The sequence below is a fragment of the Conger conger genome, chromosome 3 (assembly GCF_963514075.1).
Source record: "Conger conger chromosome 3, fConCon1.1, whole genome shotgun sequence".
Classification (NCBI taxonomy): Eukaryota; Metazoa; Chordata; class Actinopteri; order Anguilliformes; family Congridae; genus Conger; species Conger conger.
This window is the reverse complement of record NC_083762.1, coordinates 38,903,406-38,929,528: the sequence shown is the minus strand read 5'-3', so window position 1 is coordinate 38,929,528 and position 26,123 is coordinate 38,903,406. Positions and strand designations below refer to the sequence as shown.

At 41.0% G+C, this 26,123-nt stretch overlaps 1 protein-coding gene across 2 annotated transcripts in view; it reads left to right on the top strand.

Annotated features, from left to right (window-relative positions):
• The window catches only part of xirp2b (xin actin binding repeat containing 2b), a 59,485-nt gene extending 47,978 nt beyond the window's left edge, over positions 1–11,507 (top strand). For both annotated transcript variants that reach the window (XM_061234318.1, XM_061234319.1), the window contains 3 exons: positions 530–10,067; positions 11,097–11,230; positions 11,369–11,507. In XM_061234318.1, the coding sequence (XP_061090302.1) occupies positions 530–10,067; positions 11,097–11,191 (9,633 nt within the window). In that variant the 3' untranslated portion in view covers positions 11,192–11,230; positions 11,369–11,507. The remainder of the gene's footprint in view (positions 1–529; positions 10,068–11,096; positions 11,231–11,368) is intronic.
• Positions 11,508–26,123: the final 14,616 nt, after the last annotated feature.

Here is a 26,123-nt window from a genome sequence, read left to right as displayed (position 1 = left end):
AATATTTTTTTTCAAGGAAATGTGTATTAAGTAAAAAAGTGAATATCTGAGTGAACCATTCATACATTTCAAAACAAGCTTTTGTTAATAATGTTTTCATGAGCATTTACCCACAGTTATTTTCATTGCTTTCAGTCTCTTGTTTCTCTGCTACCTTTTATCTCATACTTTTTTCCAAACTGTCCTCTCACTTGTTTTTCAAAATAATGTGATACATTCATAGCTAAATAAAGGATAAACCAAATCATTTTCAAATTTAGACTTGTGTAACATAAATGTAATTTATGTTACTTTTATGACGTTGAGCAGTTTTACTGGGACAGCATAAGGCTTTCCCATGCTGTCATTTTGGTTCATTTGTGGAGAAACTATGCTCTTCTGCAAAGATTAACCGAAATGATAGCACGGGAAGGCAACATCATAAATTATTGTACTTGCCTTGCATTTTAAATCAATGGCTTTAAATCATGTTAACAAATGTTAAGTTAAAAAAAGCAATGAATGTATCCTTATTCTTTCCTCCAAAAAGATTGATCTTGATTACAACCAATTTCCATGGGCTCCAGTTGCAAATGTTTCGTCTGAAGCCTCAATAGGCAAGATGACTGAAGTATCGTCTGTTGTTACTTCAAAAGTGGAGGAGGCGGCGGCCTCCAGCTCTGCTTCTGCCTCTGGTGCTATGTACGAGAGCATGGAAAGCCTGCCACCCCCACCCCCAGAGCTACTTCAGCCACCATCAGAGCATTCAGAAGAGTGCTCACCAGAACCTCCTGAGCCAGTGCCTCCCTCCAAGCAATCAGTCAACAAGCAGTACACCAAGCAGAAAAACCTTAATGAGCTGAAACGCCTTTACAAGCACATCCACCCAGAAGTCCGCAAGAACCTGGAGCGAGACTTCTTCAGTGACGTGACGGAGATGGAGAGGACCCAGCTGGAGAGCCAAGAGGAGGTGACGGGAGATATCCAGCAGGCCAGGTCTGTGTTTGAAAACACGGGGGGTAGCCCCAGCAAATGTATGAGCCCCGAGAGGGAGTATCTGGAATGGGATGAGATCCTGAAAGGGGAAGTACAGTCCATGCGCTGGATGTTTGAAAATAAACCCTTGGACACCATAAAGGACGAATCACCAGATGAGGACGATGTGAAGAACATCGCTCAGCAAGAAATAATTGCTGGAAGTGACGTGAAGTACACGGCATGGATGTTTGAAACGCAGCCTATGGATGCCTTAGGAACGGAGAACCCAGACCCAGACGCAGTCGAACAGAAAGGCAAATGTCCTGAGCTGGCGAGGGGAGATGTGCGCACCGCGACTTGGCTGTTTGAAACGCAGCCATTAGATGCTCTCAACAAGGTCTACCATGAGGAAGGACAGACCACAGAAGTCATCCTCGCAAGTGATGTAACTCGAGGGGACGTCAAAACCGCAAGGTACCTGTTTGAAACTCAGCACTTGGATTCTCTAGGCCACACTGAGTTCACTGACGAGACCAACTTCCTGCAGCTGAAGTCAGAGTTAGAGGAAATCAAAGGGGAGGTAAAGACAACCACTCAGATGTTTGAGACGCAGCCCATGTGTGTGATCAGGGGAGACTCTGGTGAAATGCTGGAGATCACAACTGTCCGTAGAGAGGAAACAGAGAAGGGGGATGTGAAGACCTCACGCTGGCTCTTTGAAACTCAGCCATTGGACATGATTAATAGGGATGCCACTCAGGTGAAGGTGGTTTGTGGTGTGTCCATGGAGGGCAACTATCAGGATAATGTGAAAAAAGGCAGATGGCTGTTTGAAACAAAGACTTTAGACTCAATCAAGGATGAAGAATGGGAAGGCTCTAAACTGCAAAAGGAGGAGATTATTGGAGCTGACGTTCGCAAGCAGTGTTGGGTGTTTGAGACTCAGCCAATGGACACGTTGAAAGATGATTCAAATGCCAGACCCATGTCCACTGAAGAAATTGTAGGAGGCAATGTGCGAGCGGCAAGACATTTATTTGAAACTGTTCCAATGGAGGCTTTGAAGGAACATCTTGAAGTGGGAAAACTTCAAAAACTAGTTGCCTCTGAAGAGGAAAAGGGTGATGTGAGACATCAGAAGTGGGTGTTTGAGAGTCAGCCACTTGAGAACATCAGAGAAGAGAAAAAGGAAGTAATCCGAACAGTAATGCTGGAGGAATTGGATAAAGGCGATGTCTCAAACTACAAGGACATTTTTGAAACGATGGATTTGAGCAGGTGTGATGAAACTCAGAAAATACAGGTTGAGGGTGTCACCAGTGGCTCTGTGAGATCAAATAAAGTTCTTTTTGAATCCACACCCTTGTATGCAATGCAGGACAGCTCTGGTCACTACCATGAGGTCAAAACAGTTAGAAGGGAGGAAATAGTGAAAGGTGATGTCAGAAGCTGTAAGTGGATGTTTGAAACCCGTCCTATTGATCAGTTTGATGAAAGCATCACAAAGTTCCAGATTATTAAAGGAATATCTAAACAGGAGGTTGAAGCAGGTGATGTTAAAACAGCTAAGTGGCTGTTTGAAACGCAGCCTCTGGATTCCATTAAATATTTCAGCAATGTTGAGGATGAGGAAAGTGAAACTAAGACAGACGTTGAAATTGTGAAAGGCGATGTCAAAACATGTCAATGGTTGTTTGAGACACAGCAAATGGATACACTGTATGAGAAAGAAAAGAATGAGAGTGAAATTGAGGAAATTCACAAAGGCGATGTCAAAACCTGCACTTGGCTCTTTGAGACCCAGAACCTGGACAAAATTCGAGACGAGTCAGAAACCGGTATTAAAACACGTACAGTGGAGCAGGAGGATGTCCAGAGCAAAGATGTCCGCATGGTTCGTTTTCTTTTTGAGACAGAAAACCTGGAGAACATCACAGGTGAAGAAAATACTTCTTTCAAGAAAGTCACTGATATAGATATTCTATCTGGAGATGTATCCAGAATGAAGTATATATTTGAGAATCAGTCATCTGACATTATGACCTCAACTTGTGAGGAAACCATGCACAAGCTGAAAACTCTTCAGACCGAGGACATTCAGAAAGGAAATGTTGTTAATTGCACATGGATGTTTGAAAATCAACCAATGGATGCCATTTGTGAGAATTCTGAAGAACCCAAGAACATCCGGACTATAGTAGATGTGCAGGGGGGTAATGTGGAAAAAGGGCGATTCGTTTTTGAAACCACATCTTTAGATAATTTTCAGAAACAATCCTCTGACATAGAGGTGAGCCAAATTCAAAAAATCATTCGTCAGCAGGAGGAGAAGGGAGATGTGAAAAACTACACCATGATGTTTGAGACACAGCCTTTGTATGCAATCCAGGACAAAGAAGGTCATTATCATGAGGTCACCACTGTCACTAAGGAAGAAATAATGCGGGGAGATGTGGTGGGTGCGAGGTGGCTTTTTGAGACAAAACCTCTTGACTCAATAAAGGACACTGATGAGGTCTATATAATTAAGTCTGTAACTGAGGAAGATATAAATAAAGGGGACGTGAGCTCAGCTCGGTGGAGGTTTGAAACTCAACCTCTGGATGAAATTGCGGAGGACATAAAAGTCTCAGTCAGAACAGTCAGTGATGTTCAAGGGGGCGATGTAAGGACAAACAAAGAACGCTTTGAGTCTAACGGGATGTCACAACAGCTTGTGAGAACAGTAAGTGTGAGTGAAATCCACAAAGGTGATGTTAAAAGTGCAACATGGATGTTTGAAACACATACACTGGATAAGATCCGTAGTGAAGACTCAGAATACAATGAAATGGAAACAGTCACAAAGGAGGAAGTGTTAAGGGGAGATGTTAAACAGTCGGTCTGGCTATTTGAGAAACAGCCCCTTGGTAGTATAAACAAAACTGAGGAAACAGATGTTGCTGTTACTCGTGAGGAGATTCCAAATGCAGATGTTAAGACAACAAAATGGCTTTTTGAAACAACCCCAGTCCATGAGTTTAATGAAAAAACCATAGAGAAGGAAGAGATCATTGGTAAAAGTATCAAGGAGACACTAGATGAGCTATACAGTCAGAAAATGGTTGCATCAAAAGGCGTACTCATCGAGGCCGATGAAATCGGGGATATCAGAATGGCCAAATTTAAGCTCATGAATCAAGATGCACCCGAAATCCAGAGAGAGGAAATCCTTAAAGGGGATATTAAAAACATAATGATGAACCTGCTAAACACACAGGACACTATAGAGAAGGCCGTTATTATCAATGAGGAAGAGAGGGGCAATATCAACACCACGGTAAAGCAGCTGTACAATCAGGAGGTGGGAAGCATTGAAAAGGAGGAAATCATCAGGGGTGACATTCAGGAAGCTATAAACAACCTGCTGAAGGGAGAAGGATCTGCCAAACATGGCATTCTTATTCAGGAAGACGAGAAGGGAGATGTACGAATGACTATATATTCTCTCCTCAATCAAAGAGATGAAAATATCTTTGAAAAAGAAGATATTGTCAAAGGAAATGTTAAGAGTACCCTCAACACACTGTTGACTGGCCCAGATACACAGCTGATGAAGATTCAAGTTAGTGATACAGAGAAGGGAAATGTGAACTTTTATTCCACCTGCATTGAGTCTGGGGCTCTGGAGTACCTGAAAAGCCTACAGGTTGAGGCAGAGGATATTCTCCCAGAAAAAGAAGAAAAGGAGAAGATTGTTGGTGGCAATGTTAAAGCAACAAAGCTCATCCTGAAGAACAACAAGCTGCAAATTGAACGCAGTGTTGCGGAGGATGACATTGTCCCTGGAGATGTGCACAACACAGTCAAGGTGTTCATGACTGAACCTGTGCTCTCCATGAGTAATATTGAGAAGGAGGACATTGTGAGGGGAGACTTAAGAGCTACCCTGGATTCACTATCACTAGCCGCCAGCCAGGCAGTTGTGGTTGAGAAAGAGGAAGTGATTAAAGGTGATATATCCACCACACTGAGGTATCTGGAAGAGGCCAAAAACCTGTCCAAGGAAATTGAGAAGCCAGAGATTGTTCCAGGTGACATCAAAGGAGCACTGGAATCCCTAGGGAAATCGGCGACTGCAAAAGTCGAAATTGTCATTGAAGATTTAGTGCCTGGTGACATCAAAGGCACCTTGAAATCACTGGAGGTGGCCAAGCAACTTTCAAGAGAGATTGAAAAAGAGGAAATTGTTAAAGGTGATATTCAGACAGCAATGCAGAGTTTAAGAGAGGCATCCAATGAAAAGAAAGTCTACCAGCAGCAAGTGAGTGAGCAGGGCGATGTGAGAGGCACTATACAACTGCTGCTGGAACCACCACCTCCATCTACACAGCGTAGGCCTAGTACAGAGGGAGATGTTCAAATGTCTATACAATCTCTGTATAATGGACAGGAGCAAACCCAAGTAGAGAAGGAAGAGGTGATAAAAGGTGACGTTCAAGGCACTATAAAATGCCTGCTCCGGGGGAAAGAGCAGAAAAGAGCTAAAACCACTATTAATGATTTCAGGAAAGCTAAAGCTACTGTGAAAGCCTCATTAATTTCTCAGCAGGAGATCCATGAATGCTCAGTTGAGACAAAAGCTGAGAATGAGGCTGTGACGCCAGCTCCTGCTGTTAAAAATCTGTCTGAGAGCACTGAATCACAGAACACCCAACAAAAGCACACAGCCACTAAATCGGTGAAAAGCAAGTCTTTAGCCCAGGAGGAGCATTCTCTCACAACACAAACCACAGCAATCAATATGTCCCTTTCTCCTCCACCGACAAATGTTAAAGAAAGACCAGCGAAACAGAAGGTGGTCTCCCCTGAACCTGTGGCCATAAATAAGAAAAATGTGAGCAATCTGGTCACTGAAAACACAGCAAACTCAGCAGAGATTAGCAACCTATCTCAAACTAGCATCAACACAGAGCATACGCAGGAGACACAAGCAGTCAGTCAGGTGCACACAACCGTGATTGAGCAAAAAACAATCACCAGAAAGCATGACGTTAAAACCCTGAAGACCGAGTTCCGTAATCTTGACGTAAGCCGAAAGGGTCTCATTAAGACTGGTAAGAAGAAGATGAAACCAGAGATACACTTCCCCCCACCTCCTACCTCCCCACCCCCTCCTACCTCCCCGCCCTCACGATCTGAGTCTGAATTATCTCTCCCTCCCCCGCCTCCACCTGAAGTTGAACCTGACCGTCAGACATTTCCAACCCCTCCTCCACCTGAAATGAGGCAAGACAGTGACCTCCCCCCACCTCCTCCACCTCCTGTTGAATCCCTTTCACCTGAGCCAGATCATTTCCCTCTCCCTCCACCTCCACCTCCACCCCCAATGCCAGGGCAAGATATTCTGCCTCCCCCACCCTCACAGCAAGAGCTGGACTCTATGCCTTCCCATACACCTCCTCCAGTAACTGCTGAGGCTAAAAAAATGACAGTCAAATCAGTAAAGGCTCCTGCTTTATATAAAGTCCCAAAGCTTGAAACATCCAGGCAGTTCAAGCAGGAAAAAACAATGGCACAGAAGAAGAAAATGCCACCTCCACCGCCCCCGCAACCTTCAGTGATAACTTCACAAATACAAATACAGCAAGTAATGACAGCCACGGATGTAAATACAGTAAGCAAAACTGTGACTGAGATAAGCAAACAAGAGGAAACCGTGAAAACAGAGATGCAAACTGAATTAAAATCACTGTCCTCGTCAGAAGCTTCATCTGGAACTCCGCTGACAAAGCCTGCTCACTTAGAATCACCTCGCCCACCGAGAAAGGTTTTCAGCCCTCCAAAGAAACTGCCTCTACCAACTGTTCAGTCCCCACCTGCTAAACCCAAACCGTATGCAAGAAAATTCAAAACACCACTAATGATGGCAGAGGAAAGGTACCGAAAGCAAAGAGAGGAGGAGAATGGAGCAGAGGATACGACCCCAACCTCTCCACCTGCTAATGGAGACCTGCAGTTCACAGCCAATGCTGTAATTAAGGAGGATGTGAAAGAGGACGTAACCCAGGAGCAATCTGAAAAGATCATTGCCTCAAATGTAATTCAGGAGAAAGCTGTGACTGAGACTAAATTAGACACAGAATCTCTTCTCCCATCTGTGTCCACAGGTCTGACTGTTAGTCAGAAATGCGTTTCTCAATCTGCTGACATTCGCTCAGCTAAACAGCATGTCACCATCAATCAGAGCGTAGTCTCAAAGCAGCAGTCCTCGTCTGTTTCTTCCACCATGCGTCAGACTGTTTCTACCAAAACACAAGAGGTTGTTTCTGTTTCCTCTGCTCAGTCTGACTCTTCCTCTAACATCAAAGATCAAGTCTCTGAATCCACACCTGCTGAGCCACTAGAAACTAAACAAGAAATTATGCAAGACATTACAAATTTGCAAAGTCAGACTTCTGCTAGCACCAAAATAGAAGGAATCAAGAAAGCAGGAAGCTCTGTCATTGAGGGACCAGGCAAGGCACCACAGCCTGCAAAAAAATTTAAAGTAACTCCTAAATTCAGAGTTAAAACTGTAAAAGTGCCAACACTTGAGAAAATTGAGAATCAAGAACAAAAGAAAGACACCACGCTGGAAGACCAAACGGACACTTCAGAATTAAGCCAAAAAGAACAAATTGTTTCAGAGCTACAGGAAATGAAAGTGGTTCAGGAAAGCACTGAAGTGTCTGGCACCATTCATAAAAACATTGAAACTGAAATTAAAGTAGAAGAAAATAAGTTGTCTGAGACTGCTGCACCTATAAAGGACAAGAAGCCAAAAGTTATTCCCAAATTTAAAGTTAAAACAGTCAAATTACCAAGAGCTGAGAAAATTGAAAAACAAGAAAAAAAGACAGATTCCGCTGTTTCAGAGACCTGTGATGTGAAGGTAGTTCAAGAAAGCATTACAAAGGAAGCCAGCAGTGCTGAGACACACACAGAAATCGAATCCAAGCTTGAAAAACAAGATGAACAACAACTGGTAGATGATTCTGCCTTGCCAAAGGACAGTAAACCAGAGGTCCCAATGAAAAAGCCAAAGCACAAATCAAAGAAGGAGAAAGAGACTAGACTACCAACACCTGTTAAAGTTGCCTCTAAGGAGACAAAGCCACCAAGTTCTGTAAAGTCAGTGCAAGAGCAGGAGGAAATAAGAGTTCACCAGACACAAAAGACCCACCAAGAGGAGCACATCCAGGTTCATGAGGAAGTGATTATTACTGAAAGTAACGTTCACCAGAGTTTCCAGCAGCAGGGCTCCGTTCAGGTTCAGATGCAGGTCAGGTCTTCTCAAAAGCAAAAAGAGGAATCAAGCAAAAAACAAATACCAGGAAAACCAAAGGGCGAATACAGGCGATTTGTGGTCAAATCGATAGGTAAGGCGGAACAGAAAGAAGCTGTTCAGCTTGTAACTGAGGATTCCCTTAAAAAATGTGAAGTCATACAGAAGCTGCTGTCTCACATTGATGAGCTCCAGGGTATGTCAGGAGAAATGGACACTAATAAGGTAAAGACCATGTTAAGTGAAATCCCTGAGTGGTTAATCAACCCACAGGAAAAGAAAGATTTTGACGGAGCTGTGTCTGAGTGTAATGTGCAGAAGCTGACAGAGATCACAGAATATGTGAAAAATCTTGCACAATCAAAGCTTTTAATCCTAAATGAAAACAGCACCACAGCGGAAAAGCACATCTCTGAAAGGACAGATGCTGCAGGGGCAATTCCAAAGACATGCAAAATAAGCATCGGATCTGTTAAACTTGACACTCAAAAGAAAGTGGTTACTGAAGAAAATAGCTCACACGAGAGCAAAAAGCAGGAGCTGATGGAAGGAAAACCTATTGGGTCCAGGACACCCTCTCCCATGGTAAGGCTGCGTTCACCATCGCCATCCTTCATCACCATCGAATCGACACGGAGAACTGATTCGCCCCTGAGAATGGCACCTTCGCCTCCGCCGATGCCTCCAACCCCTCCTCCCCGCAGATCAGAAACACCCTCCTCTCAAATCAACAGGGCCACGCCCTCTCCAACTTGCCTGGCTAAACTGAAGGACACCACTGCTATGCTATCTCAAAGAGCATCCCCGACTCCCCCACAGCAGCCTGCTGCCTTCGTGGAAAAAAAGGCTGAAATCGTGGAATCGCCCGCTTCCTTCCATCGACAGATCAAAATTGAAACCAGCACCATGGAAACGTCGGAAAGTTCAGATGCATCGGCGAGCGCATCAGTGAAGGACAAAAAGGACTTTTTTGAGGAAGCGCAAAAGGCTGAGGTGAACAGGACCTATGTGCGCAAGGAGCCCATCGCTATCCCTGAGCGTCTGGGTCCCGAGGCAGAGGAGACGGAAAAGGTAGATACGGAAAAGGAAGATCTCCCCAGGGTGGACCTGTCGCAACTTGTTAACAAATTTGAGTCACCTGAACAAAAGGTCTATGTCAGAAAAGAACCGATTCTCATTGCAGAAAGGCTGGGGACTGACGTGGAAGAAACTGACACTCAGGAAGACAAAAAAGTCACTATGATGGAGGAAATACCCACCTATAGCATTAAGGCTATTAGAACTGTGTTTGAGACAACTGACAAAAGTTCCCAAGCCAAAGAGCAAAAACATAAACAGGAGGCAGTGGAGCCAGAAGTCATGACAGATGGTTCAAAGCAGGCCGAGTCCTCAGGGCTAGAAGAGGGCTCCGGGCTGAGCTCTCCCCTGCCTGTCCACCAGGAAGAAGAAAAGAAAGAGGAATCAACTGAACCCTCAGAGCTTTGCGAGACAATGGCTGTCAGTGAGCAGTTCTCCAGCGTTGATGAACTTGGAAACAAATTAAGTGGGTCGAGGAGCGCCACGACAGTCTCCAAGCATGCAGAAAGTGTGGTCACCCGACATGCCCCTCCCACATACGCAGACGTCGTGAAAGGGAAAGTCCCTGCATTGGATGTGTCTGCAGAGGATTCACCAGAGGAACTGCTAAAGAACTTCCACAAGACCTGGACAGACAGCCAGAATGTTTTCAAGAGCCTTGGTTACACCATCTCTGAGGAGAGGACTTCACGGGTTGTGTCACACCAGGAGAAGACTGTCATTACTGGTAAACTGGGATGTGCAGCATGAAGAAATTAATACGCAGTAACAGTGTGAACTGTGTGTTTTGGTTTTATTAATCTTCAAAATTGTACTTTCACGAAGCAAAACAAATGCTTTGTCCTTCTCTGTTCCCCTGCATGATGCAATGTCTGATTTCCAGTCCCTGGTTTATTTTCCACCTTATAGCTTCTGACGCCTTGTAATCTCTCACTAAAGCATCTAAACCTAATGGGGGCTGACAATCTGTTCAGCATCTGTGGATGTGGTTTGAAGAAGCAGTCTCATGATGTCCTGTCTACAGGGGCCTGTTACTGTAGCCCCAGACGGAAGCTTTTGTGTTACATGTGCAGTTGTATTAAGCTGCTTACAAAGCATGAAAAAATAAGGTTTTTTCATACTAAAAGATACAGCATTGTGAATGCTAAGCTGTGTGACAGCATGGCTTCTCGGTTTATGCCATGTCATTTTTTATGCATCAGTCATTAATGCTTTGGAATAATATGACACTGGATTTGCATGCTGTCTCACTGAATTAATTCAAGACTAAGGTTTGTGCGTATTGATGTGATGGGGATGTGTGATGTTGCAAACAGAAATGCTGGTGTATGTAAACAAACTATGGCCAAACACCTTTGTGTTTGAGATCCAAATATCGCTACTGTACGGATTTGCTGATAATGACACGATGACAGCCATCTGTATCTATAAAACAATATTATTCTTATTATGCTGTCAAACAAACGTGCAATCTGCTTAAAAAGAAGTTGGATTTAATTGTGTTTTGTGTAATTTGTATTATCACAAATTCAGTCTTGGTGGACAATTATTTAATAATTCTTATTCAGTAGAAATGTCTAATAATTGCTTTTGGATACTTACAAATACATTACAGCTGTCTCTACACAGTGGTGAAAATTTGGCCATGGTTGTAAATACCTTATACCTTATTGTATATAATGTACCTTCCACATTGTTTTACAGTGGTGTTATTTTGCTGTGTAGAGAGTACTAATATTCCTTTATTTCTTTCTAGAAAATGCAAGCTCCAGAGTTGGACCTGTGCCAGGTGTGTCAAAAGAGGGTGTATCCGATGGAATCCCTGATAGCAGACAAACAAAACTTCCATAAATCCTGTTTCCGCTGCGTGCACTGCAGCAGTAAATTAAGGTAATCTCATCCAATAAAAATTTGAACAATCCCCAAAATGGCAAAATATGCTGAACATAATTTACATGTCCCTTTCATTTCACTATGTTCACAGTTTTTTTTCTTTTCTTTTTTTGGGTGGGCGGGGGTTATCCACAGCCTTGGCAACTACGCCTCTCTCCATGGACATATATACTGCAAGCCACATTTCAAGCAACTCTTCAAGTCCAAAGGAAATTATTACGAGGGATTCGGACAGAAACCATACACGGAATTATGGAGCTCTAAAAACCAAAAGCATTTTCCAGAAAAGGCAACACTTGACACCTCCCCTGTGAAAATTGATTTGCAATGCCCCAGTACACAGATCAGCCTGAGCTCTGCAGAGAAAGGACTGCCAGCCCCAAACAAAAAAGAAATAAGTAAACCACATGATGAGACCAAAAAACCCACAAATAAAATTTCTATTGTATGGCCCCCTCAAAGCGAGTCCCCAAAGAAAATATTAAACATAGAGGAGGATGTTAAGTTGGTAAAGCCAAGCTGGCCTCCCCAGGATAATTGCTCAACTGTATCTGAAACACAAGCCCACACAAATCTGTGCAAGGAACGGCCTTTGAAAGAGATCACTAAGTCAACTGTGCAAATGAAAATTGAACCTCAGGAAAACAGCATAGTAACAGAGAGGGAAGCAGCAAACAAGGCAATAGTAGGACCTGTAGAAACTGCACAACCTGTAGCACCTATACAACTCATAGAATCTTTAGAAAGCATAGGGCATGTGGAAAGCCTTTGGCCTCTGGACAGTGTAGGGCTTGTAGAAAATGGAGGGCCTATAGAAAGTGGAGAAACAGCAGCAGATGTTAGACCAGGTCTGGACGTTATAGAACATGTGAATGGTGCTGAAATGCTGGAACAGGTGAAGGATGAAGCTGAAAAGGCAGACAGGAGTGATGTGAGTAGTGAGGAAGCTGGGAGTGATGGGGATTTTCCACTGGAAGGAGAACAACCCCTGGGCACTCAAGTGAATGAAGAAGAGGATGCAGGTTGCAAAGAAGGTGTTGAAAGTTTGAACAAGAAGGTGAATGAGGAAGGAAGTAAAGAGGAAGAGGAGGAAAGAGATGCAAGGGCAGAGCAGGTTATGTTGATTGAGGACACAGCACAAGCACAAATGGCAGAAAACGCAAACTCAAACAATAACAACAATCAGATTTTATTTGACCATGGGACACTTTGCACAGAAAGAGAGAGCAGTTGGGTGGATCCCGAGCTCTTGGATAGCTCCTGTAGCCCTTCCCTGCAAGTCATGCCAGAGTTGTCTCTAAAAGAGGACACTTGTGTTGGTGATTCAAATGAGCTGAAATGGACGCAGCTCGATAATGTTTTACAGTTAGCCGAAAAGCATGACGCTTTTGTGCCATCAGGTGCCAAATCCATTGAAAAAACAGGGGACTGCTTTACCATTGACGTGTTTGCTGATCCGTCTCCAAAAAATACCTTTTCATTGGGAAAGGAACCTCAAATGACTGCTTCAAGCTTTCTCCAGGACATATTCGCAGGCCTCGACACCAGTTCCAGCTTGCTTTCTGATGACATGTTTGGCGAACCTCCGAGGGAAAAGTCCTTCGCCTCTTTATTTGACGACCTTTTGGATTTTGGATCCGAGCCGAACGTAACCACAGACGATCCAACAGGCGAGGATGGGAAGGCTGATACCTTTGGTGAAAATGTTTGCTGCACATCAGAGCAAGCTGACCTTCCCTGGCAGGATGAGTCCGAGATGTTGTCCGTAGAGGAACAAATCAAGAGAAACAGATATTATGAGGACGATGAATGAATTCTTGGGCATTGGCCCTGATATTAAGCTCCTAATGCAAAAGTCAGAATTCAGACAGATACAGTTTATATGTACTATGTCACTTTCTCTTCATTTAAGCATTAAGTCCATGGAGAGATGATTTGAATATGTTTAAATGTTTGCATTTAAAATTCTTCATTTTTTGTACTACTATCAAAGATTATATTCTGTCCAGTCTAATCATGGATAAATATTTACATTTTTAAACATGCCTTTTGTAAGCACCTGGTGTGCAGTTTAGAAAAAAATGATCAAGGCAATTCCTTTTGTTCAATTTAATACACATCATCTATACATCAAATCTTATTTATCATGTTTGTTTTGGTATATTTTGTAGCATACAGTATATGCATTATTAGATTAGTGCACCTTGCTTACTTTGAATTCCTGATGCCTTTAAACTTATCAGGCTGGCTTACCTGCAGTATTTATATTTTATTGCTTATCCATAAATAGTAACAACAATAAAAACATAAAACAATTCAAGTCCCGTAAGCATTTATGTCTTCAAAAGTGTAAAAAAAGAACACATTTACATTTTAAACAGAAAAAATACAAAAATGACATTACTTTGCGACTGCGTAAAAAGGTTTGCTTTGATATATGTGTGCTTGATGCGGACCGGCCACACAGCTGAGATGTGCTGAGATGGTTCCAGTGAGTGCTTTATTGATTTCCACTGAGACAACCTGAGTGTGATAAGGATCACTGATTGCACCATTTGTATTGTCTGTACCAGACTGCAGTTTTCTTACTTCAGCAGCCCAATTGCCTATAGCTGAATTGTTCAGTCAAATATGTCTGAAAAGGTTGCTGTCGCTATTGAGAAAAAAATAAAGGACAATAAAAGCTGGAAGCATGTTGAGTCAAAATCAGAGTTCACTTTATTAGGAACATTTTTACTTTATTACACCTACTTATTCATGCGATTATCTAGCCGATTTGTGTGGCAGCATTGCAATGCATACAGTCATGTAGATACGGGTCAGGAGCTTCAGTTAATGTTCAGATCAACCAGACGTGGGGAAAAAATGTGATCCAAGTGACTTTGACCATGGAATTATTGTTGGTGGCAGGTTTGAGTATCTCAGAAGCTGCTGGTCTCCTGGGATTTTCACACACACTAGTATCTAGAGTTTGCAAAGAAGGGTGCAAAAGAACAAACAAAAAAATCCAGTGAGCAGCAGTTCTGCAGACAGAAATGCCTTGTTAATGAGAGACATCAGAGGAGAATGGCCAGACTGATCAAAGCTGACAGAAAGGTGACAGTAATGCAAATAACCACACATTACATCAGTGGTATGCAGAAGAGCATCTCTGAACACACAATGCATCATAACTCTAGTGGATAGGCTACAGCAGTAGAAGTCTAAAAAACGAGTCTAATAAATACCTAATAAAGTGCGTAGCGTATGAGTGAGTGAGTGTATGTGTGTGTGTCACTGATGGCTGGTGCTTCAAAAACTGAGTAGGCAGAGATGTAGTGGAAATTTGAGGGGTGTCTCAAATGTAAATTTAATAGAAACAGCAACGTAATGGAGCATGAGAGAGTTTTATGAGGAACGAGCTGTTATATGATGAATACATCTTTTCATGTGATTTTTATCCTTTTATCTTGTGCACAGTTTATAGCACTATGAGCAGTACATTTCACTTGTGTCAAAGTATATACAGGGGATACAATGGGTTTAATTTTATAATAAACAAAGCTGTTATTGAATTTGACCTTCAGTTTCACAAATGAAATCAGAATCCAGAATATTCTTCCTATGCTCCAGTCCATTTATTCTTCTAGCCACTTCAGAAAAAGGATGAATAAGGTGAAGTGCATTAATTATCAGAAGTCAAGAAAACCGGTGCATGCACAGCACCAGACAGAAAGTTATACCCACTAGGTTATTGATATAGATAGCTACCTATATATATATAGCCATCTGCAAGCATTTCTAAATGCAATGTTTTACACAGATAGCACTGTAGTCCATTGGCTAGCACTGTTACCTCACAGGAAGAAGGTCCTGGGTTTGAATCCTGGCCTGGGCCTTTCTGTGTGCAGTTCTCTTGTTCTGCCAGCGCCTGCGTGGGTTTACTCCAGGTACTACTCACAGACATGCAGGTTAGGTACCATGGTACGAGTTTGTGAGTAAATGGTGTTTGTGTCCTGGGTGTATTCCTGTCTCTCGTCCAATGCTTGTTGGGTTAGGCACCTAGCACCCATGACCCTGACCAGGAATATGCGAGTTAGATAATGCGTCGATGGACGAATAAACATCCCCTATGGGCAACGGACACTGGTGATGTATGTTCAGTAGGTTAACCTATTGATTAGCTAGCTAAGTGTATGACAAGTTTTACAAGACTAGATGCTACACCTAGATGTCCAACTTCTTAACCGGAATGTCCAGTTTACAAATTATTTCTATAGTTCCGGTTTGTGGCTTGTGGTCCAATACTGTCCAGGCTGAGTAGTTCATTTAAGAAATACTGTTTGTCATTAATTTGTGTCTCAACTACCACTGGTCTGTGATCTGTTCCAATAGCTAAACACCCCATGTTGAGTGGTTTACACAAATTCTAAATCTGGCAACCCTATATCTGAACAGCAAGCTACCTAGCTACCAGTCTCTACGAGTTTGAAGTCATGCATCTGGTCTCAGAGGACTACAGTATTTTCCCCTTTTCTCCCAATTTGGTAAATGGTAAATGGTTAATGGTTGGCATTTATATAGCACCTTTATATTATATACCTGTACAATTGATGCTTCTCATTCACCCACTCACAAACCAATGGCGATTGGCTGTGACATAATGTACCAACCAGCTTGTCAGGAGCATTTGGCTGCGACTGCTCTTACTGCCGGAGCCAATGTCGCCCAATTGTACCCTATCTATTTCAATCACCCTTATTGCTGTGGATGCAACCGCAACGGCCCCGTCGCTCGGCAGTCCAGGAAGTTCAGGATATTGGAGAACGATACACCTTCTACAAGCCACACCGTCTCAAGTTTCCCGCAACCGTGACTCTGAGGCGAGTGCAGTCAGGGGTCTATTGTGTACAGCGATCCTACAGCCCCTGTGGTGTCCTTTCCCCCGCCCTCGGAGTGGTGAGCCAATTATGCAGCTGCATCTGAGCCGGCTAACCTTGGCTTTGGCAGGACTACTGTATTTACCTAATATATTTGTGGGAGACTTTAACTTTGAAGTGACTAAATTACAAAAACAAAGGCAGCTACACAGATGAGTTATATTAGCAGTACTACATGTGTTGACTATAAAAGAGATCTGATAATTAACACTGATATGAGTTTCCAAAGCAGTATAAGGCAACTCGTGATAAGCTAAATAGTTCCCAAATTGCAGGTGCATCAATCATGAAAACTGCAAAATTATTTTGTGTGGCAAGGAGAACAGTGTTCAAAATTATGACAGCATATGCCAAACGCAAACAAACTGCAACGTCAAAGCGGAACAGTGGTCACAGCTCACCCACAGAGACAGACAGACACGTAACAGCATAGTTGCTGTAAAGCGGATGTCCCACTGAATTGCATTTCGGGTATACTGCTAAATGCTATGCTAAGACATTTAATCATAGACGGCAGGACTAACAACTTCATATAAGGAAATGAAGCATTACATTGTTCTGAAACCACAAAATGACAAGGCTCCGTATCATCAGCAAATGATATGACATACAGCTTTTCATAACGTTTTTTAAAAATATTCTAGTTATGAGTGCACGGTCAAATTTGTGTACCAAAAGAAACAACAAAGATGATATTATCTGTCCTCAGCTGGGGCAGTACCAAAACATTTGCGCCCATTTCTTCTGATTCTGTGCTTGACATTGGTTACATGCCGTCTTTTGCATCGATCGGTTGCATTGATAGGCTACTGATTACACAAATGTATCCTATTTGTAATCAAGTTCATAATTTAATATCATGCCGGTTACGTTGGATTGTGCAAATGCCATCATTATGAGAGACTGAGTTAGGTCTCACTGATCTAAAAACACAACAAAAAAAAAACTTCTTACTAATTGACATCCCATCATATTCAGCAGAAAGCACATACTTTGAGCCCAGACTTCATCACTATGTAGTTTGCTTATATTTAGCTTTTAGCCACTCCATTTAATAGGGAGCCGTATACCGGGAGTATCGCTACCGAAACATCCACTTTACCTCCCAATACCCTAAACCTACCCTGTGTTGGCCAAATATTGGCTCATTGTCACATTACAGTGTTGGCCAATGTTTTTGCTCAGTGGTTTGATGTCGGCGCAACCATGGTGGCCCAACGTCGCACTCCTTTGTTTTCACGACGGTGGCCCAACCTGCACAATGCCCAGTCAACTATAAAACTGTAATATAATATCAACACTCTGGTTGGTTCTAGAACATTCAGCCAGAACGGGTGGCTCAACTTCGCACGCCAGTTATTCTTAAAATGTTAATCCAACCATTTCTCTGCACATATCTAATGTTGCTAGGGTTTCCCCCAACGCTTACACCTCCCGCATAAGGGAAATGCAAAGATAACACGCGCCACATTCTGTTATAGAAATTTTTCTTATGTCTTATGATTAAATGTACCATGCCAAAACATGCTGTCTTTTAAAAACACTTAATTTTGTTATGTCACAATCCCTATATCCCTACACAACAAATATTAAATCCACAAGAACACAATTACTTAGAATCACATGAGCAAAGCTTCAATTAACAAGTAACATTGCTAACACCAGACAATAAGAGCACTAGCAATTAGTGAAAATAAACAAGTGGCCTAAAAGTACAAAATCTACTTTTTTCTCACCATTTTGCACAAACACAGCTACCCAGCCTTCATTTCCATCCTCAGGTGGTTCATAGAGGAGATTATTATTCTCTTTCAGCTAAACACATTCACAGTGAACTGAGAATCCCAAGAAGCCTAATCCTTGCTAAGAATCCTAAATATTAACTTTACAGACGACAACTTTATTAAACAGGATGTTGATGTAGGATACCAGGTGAGAGTGTGAATCGGTGGCTGGCCAATTGCATCATGGCATCTTGCCTCTCTGAGCTCCAAAAACTTAGTAGCCTATGATGATAAAAATACATATGCAATATTGGACCGAACAAATTATTTGATAACTATAATAATGCAGCATTCAATTCCCTGTGGTTTTTGCATTCTTAACCCCCTGAAATAGCCAGAGTTTGCTTGCTAATTGCTTGCTTGTCGATTGCTCGTGTAGAATGGCCTGACAGGAAGTGATACACAGCCAGAATCTTTCTTTCAACTGTCCAATCAATTAGTGCATTTTGTCACTGGTGGTAAAAGCACATTTATTTTGAACTAAGCTTACAATTGCAGATTCAGCAAAATTATCGGTTATCGGTTAATCATTTGTTGTAGTGGTCAAATTATTCATATATTGTGACTTGTATTTTGAGAAAATGGGATGTGTACTTTTGTGAATTCTAAAACATGCAATTCACAAAATATGCTTACGTTGCAGCATAAAACATAAGGAAATAATATTGCCACTAAATTCACTCCATACTTTTGGCTCTGTACTGCAATACATTGTATTGTATAGAAATATGAGGTTGAGATACAGACTGTCAACTGAAGGTAGGAGTCTATTGTGACATGGGGTCCATTGTTACTAGATGTTTTTTTTGCCCGATCAGAAACAAACTAGCCTGCTGTAAATCACACTGCACACCCCCATCCACGTCATCTTTCGTGCTCAGACAACATTGCGTAACAATCTGCTTAGCTGCTTGACCAGCTGTGTTTTTTTTGCATGATTACTTAATGCCAAGAAAGCTAACAAAAGGTCTGGATTAGATTTTTGGTGTGCCATTGGAATTTGGAGTCTGTTGCTGTTGTCTTTGAACATGACGACCAAATAAGTATCAATGCCAGTGGAGCAGACCATCATAGGTGGAAAAATCTGACTAAATTGTGAACACTCAGTGACCAAATTATTAGGTAGACCTGTACACCAGCTTGTAGTATAGGTGGTTTGAGTATCTCAGAAACTACTGATCTCATGGGACTTTCAGGCACAACAGTCTCTTGAGATTGCAGAGAATGGTGGGAAAAATAAAAAATATCCAGTGCAGTGTTGTGGACAGAAATGCCTTATTGATGAGAGAGGTCAACGGAGAATGGCCAGACTGGTTCAAGCTGAAGGCTATGGTAACTCAGATATCAACTCTGAACAATTGTGCTGAGCAGAAAAGCATCTCAGAATGCACAATACGATGAACCTTCAAGCGTATGGACTACAACAGCAGAAGACCCAAATCGGGTTCCACTTTGGTCAGCCAAGAACAGAATGCTGGTGATGCAGTGGGCACAAGCTCACCAAAACTGTACAGTTGAGGACTGGAAAAATGTAGTCTGATCTGATGAATTTCAATTTCAGGCATACATAGGGTAGGGTCAGAATTTGACACCAACAGCATGAATCCTTGGACCCAACCTACCTTGTGTCAACAGTCCAGGGAGGTGGCAGAGGTGTAATGGCCTGTTCTTCAGACACCCTAGGGCAGCCTGTAGCGTAGTGGTTAAGGTACATGACTGGGACCCACAAGGTTGGTGGTTCGATCCCCGGTGTAGCCACAATAAGATCCGCACAGTCGTTGGGCCCTTGAGCAAGGCCCTTAACCCTGGATTGCTCCAGGGGAGGATTGTCTCCTGGTTAGTCTAATCAACTGTATGTCATTCTGGATAAGAGCGTCTGCCAAATGCCAGTAATGTAATGTAATGTTAATACCAATCAATCTATTTGAGTATTGTTGCTGACCATGTGCATCCCTTCATGTACCAATCTTTTAATGGCTACTTCCAGCATGATAATGTACCATGTTATAAAGCAAAGGTAATCATGAACATGAGAATGCCTTCCCAGTCACAGGATATGAATCCAAAAGAACACCCTTGGGATGTAGTGGAATGTAAGATTTGCAGCATGAATGTGCAGCTGCAGAAATTGCATGATGCAATCATGTCAACATGGAACAGAATCTGAAAGGATTTTTTTCTTGTGGAATCCATGCCACGAAGACTTGAAGCTGTTTTGAGAGCAAAGGGATGCTCTATTCAGTCTTAACATAGTGCTCCGAATAAAAATTTAGAAAAAAGGCTGCATATAATAAACAACATGGATAATTAACTATATTTTATGTTCAAGCATATGGGAAATCTATATACTTCTGTTTCAGGACATTAATTCTCATGTTTCAATTCTGATTTAGTAATCTTGTTTTTTCTTCACACCACAGATGCCAAAGTTATTGGCACCCCCAACAATTATTGAAAATAAAATCAAACAAAGTTAAATTTGCAATACAATAATACAATTTAGTTCTCAGTCTCAATCTAATGGAACTATATTGTGTCATTCCATCACTTCCTGTTTCAGTAGAGTATGAAAATTAGGTAACAAGCATGCAAAATCCCTTTGTCAATCATCAGCAGGGGAAATGCCAAAGAGCTGTCAATTCAGAAGACAAAGATGGTAATTTGGTACTAAATAAATGCATAAACAACATAAACATAGCATTTAGCACTGTAAGGACAAAAAATAAAAAGGCGTAAAACATATGGAATGGTTGCAGACTTGCCAGGAAGAAGATGCAAGTGCACCATGTGCATATTATCCCCATGGATGGTAAGGAAGATGGTGAGGGAGGCCATAAGTAACCCAAGAATCGCAGTTTAAGAATTGCAGAGATTGGTTGTGCCTTGGCGATATAAATAATTACCATCCAATCTCAAGTTTGTCCTGCCTATCCAAAATTCTAGAATCCCAAGTCAGCTTCCTGGAGGACCTTCCTGAGGTAAATAACATACTTCAACCACAGAAAACAATGATTAGACCAGGTCATAGTACAATAACAGCTGCAGCAGTGGTGATAAACAATATTAATTATCTGGATAACCTTAACCACATTTCTACACCCGTTCATTGACCTATCAAAGGGATTTGATACTATCAATCATAATATTTTACTGAACAAGTTATCTTCTATACGTCTGGATGATCTATATAATTGGTTGTATGCATATCTCTCAGATAGAACTCAAGAAGTTGCAGCTGATGGTATGAAGTCCACCTCTCTTGCAATTAGCAAAGGTGTCCCACAAGGGTCCATCTCTATCCTGCGTCCACTTCTATTTTCATTATATACAAATGATATTACAGTATATCTTACATACCGCATTGTAATATCTATTTTAATGTTTACGATGCAATTTTGTATGCCACCAGCTCAACACCCAACCACACTCAAACAGTTGTGGATAGGTCCTGCCCACTTGCAGGATATTTCCTACATCTCTGTTGCAAAGGGCCAAACTTTGATATTCATGGCAGGGTGACCATTTGGAAACTGCTTATGTATATTGTACGCCAATGTACAAAGATGTTGTGTAAGGAGCACAAACCCTAGATCTCTCAGCAATGGAAAAAAAAAAGAGTTTGGTCGGATGAGTCTTCTTATATTTCTCTTTTTCTTACATCTGGATGGGTTCACATTGATTGTGGATGTATAGTGGTATTGGGAGATAAACCTTTTTGGAACCATACTTCCGGTATAATGCTCCCTTTTAAATATAAGCAAACTAAAATAAGCAAACTCCCAGAATGCTTTCCCGTATCATAGTGACAACATATCCACAATTGGACCATCCTAATGCCACCAACAGTGGTGTCTGTATTCATTTATCGTCCCAACTGTAAGCAGCATGATTTTAACTCATAAACTTGATTACAGTGTGAAGCGTATGTTTTGATACGTCCCATGAGACCAGCCAGCTGAGGATAGATTTCATCTTTGTTGTTGCCTTTGATACACAAATCTGACAGCGCACTCATTACTATAATATTTTAAAAAGCTGATGATACGGAGCCTTGTAATGTTGTCGCAGCTGCCGTATGATGAAATGCACTAGCGTAGCATTTAGCAGTATACTGGAAATGCAATTCGGGGGGCATCCATTTTATCTCCCCATAGGCAGCCATCTCATAGGGACCGGGTCCAAAGATTACTCTGCATGGTTTTATAATAACAAAGGAATATTAAGTCCAGGTACTGTACGTCCTATAGACAATTTTCCTTCATGTTATCCATATTCCAAGATGATAAAGCCCCTATACAAACTGATAAACAATTTCAAGAGTGGTTTCATGAACCCCAGAATCAAGTCAAATACCTTCCATGAACTAAACATGGAATGTTTTCAGATCTAAACATTATTGAATCATTTTGGGAGGTTTTGGAGTGCAGAGTGCAAAGTCAATTTTCATCTCTTTCATCCCTCAAAGAACTAAAGTCTGGAAGAGAAGATTCTAAAAAAAGAATTTCTGTTGAACTGAAATACAAAAATGTCAATATAATAAATAAATGAATTCCTTAAAAATACAAAGAAACGATGAGGCATTAAAGACAGATACATTACACTTTAGACAGCTATAAATATTTTTCCCATGCAGTGAACAAGGTTTAACAGCTCATCTAGCATTTGCTAAATATATTGTTGAGATATTGCAGAGCTCATCACCCCAAACAATTTAGCAGCAATTTGTTGACAGATGGTTTGTTCACTGTTAAACACTGTAAATATTCCCATTAAAAAAGTGAAATTATCATCAAACGCAAACCATTTTGGTTCAGTCCACAGGAAACACTATTCACTGTCATGATCTGTGTTTTCTGTTTCAGTATTCTGTCAAAGTCCCTAGCGTTTCATCTTTTTTACCCTGTGTGACCACCGTAGTTTTCTGTTTTCTGTCTCATTCATTCGTTTCACCTGTTGTCATTTCCTAGTTATCATGCACACCTGATTCTAGTTTCCCCTTGTTATCTGTTCTATATAAACCTGTCTGTTTTGTTTGTTCCGTGCCAGATTGTAATGTGCTCCTGCCATTCACTCCAGCATTCATTCGCTCTGATTTAATCGTGTTCTGATCCGTTTCTGTTTGAATTTCTGTTCTGAATTTTCACAAGCTAGCTAACCTAGTATATCTGTAAGGGCATATTTTCAAATTTGTCCATAAAATAGCCACAAGTTTAGACGTAATGTCGAGCTTCTTTGACTGGCTTTACAATGATTGAATTTTACCTTTATGGATGAAGATGCGATGGTTGGGGGTAGAGAGGGAAGCAGGGCAGACAGGCAAGGCAGGTGAGTTGGCAGGTGGATGAGAGCAAACAAAGGAAACTCCAATAGATTCCAATGATTCAAACAAATGGTTAGTAGAAAGTAGTTAAATCAGTAGATCCAAATAATGAAAATGTGACATTCAAGTATTCAAAAGGGTCCAAAGGTCTTCAACAGCCGTAAAGAACTGTGTGCTCTTACGTCTTCCTAACTCCTTTGTTCTCAGTGTGCTAAAAATCAAACTATCAACTATTGATAACTAAGCTAAGATTTATCCAATGATAATTTTTGCTAACTAGCTAGCACAACGATAAAAGATAAAAGCACAGGTATAACATTATTAAGAAAATAAACGAGCTAGCTAACATTATTAATAACGTCACCTTATGCTAACAGCTAGCTAATGATAAATGAATATAACCAGAAATTGTCTAATAGTCCTTAAAAGGCTCAAATATTGGTGAACCTAGTCAAATATTTGCATTGTCTTGCCTGGAGTCCAGTGGCGGAAACTATGGGTCACGGGTTATAGGGGAGGGATAAGGAGAGTTCATATCCTTGTGTGACGCACTATGATGAGAACATTCTCAACCGGTTTAAAATAGGATGATAAATTTAAAATGCCTAGTTCTCCAAAACAAAAGAACAGACATATTTAATACTTTCATTGTGTTTCTCCAACGCCCTCTTGTGCAAATTGTAAATAAAAACATAGAAAGTGTGACCAACCACCATGTTATTCCTTTAAGTCAGTTAAATAATTCCATTTATATTGTCACAAAATCAGGCTGTTACTGAAAAGGGATAGCCAAAAAATGGTTAGCCACGCTTAGAAATGTGTGAATTTCATTGAATTAGATAACAAAATGTTAAACTAGCCTTTATGTTAAAGAAAAATACCTTAAGCATACCTTTCAAGCAAAACATTTCAGAAAAAGCTGTTTGTTAGTTTTTAAATGATGAAACAATAGATATACTGTTCAAAATTAAGAAATAAAAAAAGTATTCAGACACTCAAACTTAGTGGAACACGTCCATGGTTAATTTGATGATGAACTATGCTTGTGGTTGTAGCACTTGTGCCAAATTAAGGATAATTGACTCATACTCCAACTATAAATTATCTTGCAATTATTATTGCAAGAATGAAAAGTGTAGTAAGTTCTGAGAAAAGGTCTAGCATCATTTGTTTGCACAAAGAAGGCCACTCTTTTCGATAGATCAGCAAAAAACTTAATCTCCCATCTTCCACAGTTGGGTATATTGTCAAAAAATTCAAAGATGAAGGACTTCTGAATGAGAATAGAAAGCACAGAGGCAGACGCAGAGAATCCACTAGCAAATTGGACAGGATAATTGTAGGTAACATCAAGAAAAACAGGCGAGAAGCAGCAGCAAGGACTGTCTCAGACATCAAGGAGAATTACCAGATACAACTAAGTTCACAGACTATTCGAAACAGGCACATTGAGCATGGGTACAGAGGGAAGAATTTGCAAAATGCACACAAAGACAGCTGTTTATTTTCTGATGAGTCAAAATGTAAGCTGCATGGATCTGATGGCAAAGTGTTTGTGTGGAGAAAGCCAAAAGAAGAATTCCAAACAGACTGCACTAAGGGTACTGTAAAGCATAGAGGTGGGAATGTGAAAGTCTGAGGCTGTGTTTCTTACAGTGGTGCTAGTGAGCATGTGTGCATTCATGGAATCATGAACTCTGAAGTATACAGATGCATTTTGAATACAAACTCAAAGAAATCACCAAATAAATGATTCAAATGACAGCAGTGGATCTTTCTGCAAGATAACAGTCCAAAGTGTGGATTGAGTGTCAAATACTTTTTGGGGCCACTGTTAACTGTTAATAACCATTTTACCTTTTCAGTTGTGCTTTCAGTTTTTTATACATGCAGGAAGGTGTGGAAACAGTTATTTGGGGTGGAGATTAATTCAAAAGTGGTATATTTAAAAATTAGGGATTTGTTATTTGGGATTAAGTACAATATACTTAATGACACTCACGAGCACATTATTAGGAACATTTTTACTTTATTACACCTACTTATTAATGCGATTATCTAATCAGCCAATAGTGTGGCAGCAGTGCAATGCATATAATCACGTTGACTTTGACCGTGGAATGATTGTTGGTGGCAGACAGGGTGGTGTGAGTATCTCAGGAACTGCTGAGTGGAAAAAAAATTATAAATCCAGTGAGCAGCAGTTCTGCAGACAGAAACGCCTTATTAATGAGAGACGTCAGAAGAGTATGGCCAGACTGATCAAAGCTGACAGGAAGGTGGCAATAACGCAAATAACCACACATTACAACAGTGGTATGCAGAAGAGCATCTCTGAACACACAATGCATCATAACACTAAGTGGATAGGCTACAGCAGTAGAAGTCTAAAACATAAGTCTAATAAATACCTAATAAAGTGCTCACTGAGTGTATATACAGTAGATTCATACGTAAAATTGTTTAAACAGAAAGGCATGTATTCAAAAATAGTGCTTAGCTAAAAAAGAAAGTCACACATGATTGCAAATCTTATGACTTAAGATACAATTTATCTTTAATGAATTTACCTATGGTGATGTCAGGACAAAATGTCTCATTATACCTCAGGTTTTTGACAACAAGATGCTACTTGCCTTTCTCAACAATAGTAAGTAACACTAGATAGCGTATCTCCAGTTCATTTAATCTCAAACGTTTTAATTCAAATTTACAGTCAAGTCAATTTCCCCATGGACACACAATGAAAACAGTAACTATCCAACTCCCATTTAAGAATTAAGTGCATCGTCTGATCTAACTACACATTAAAGGGATTGGAACGACTGTGGGCATAGCTCCTCTAGACTGGAAATGCATATAAATTA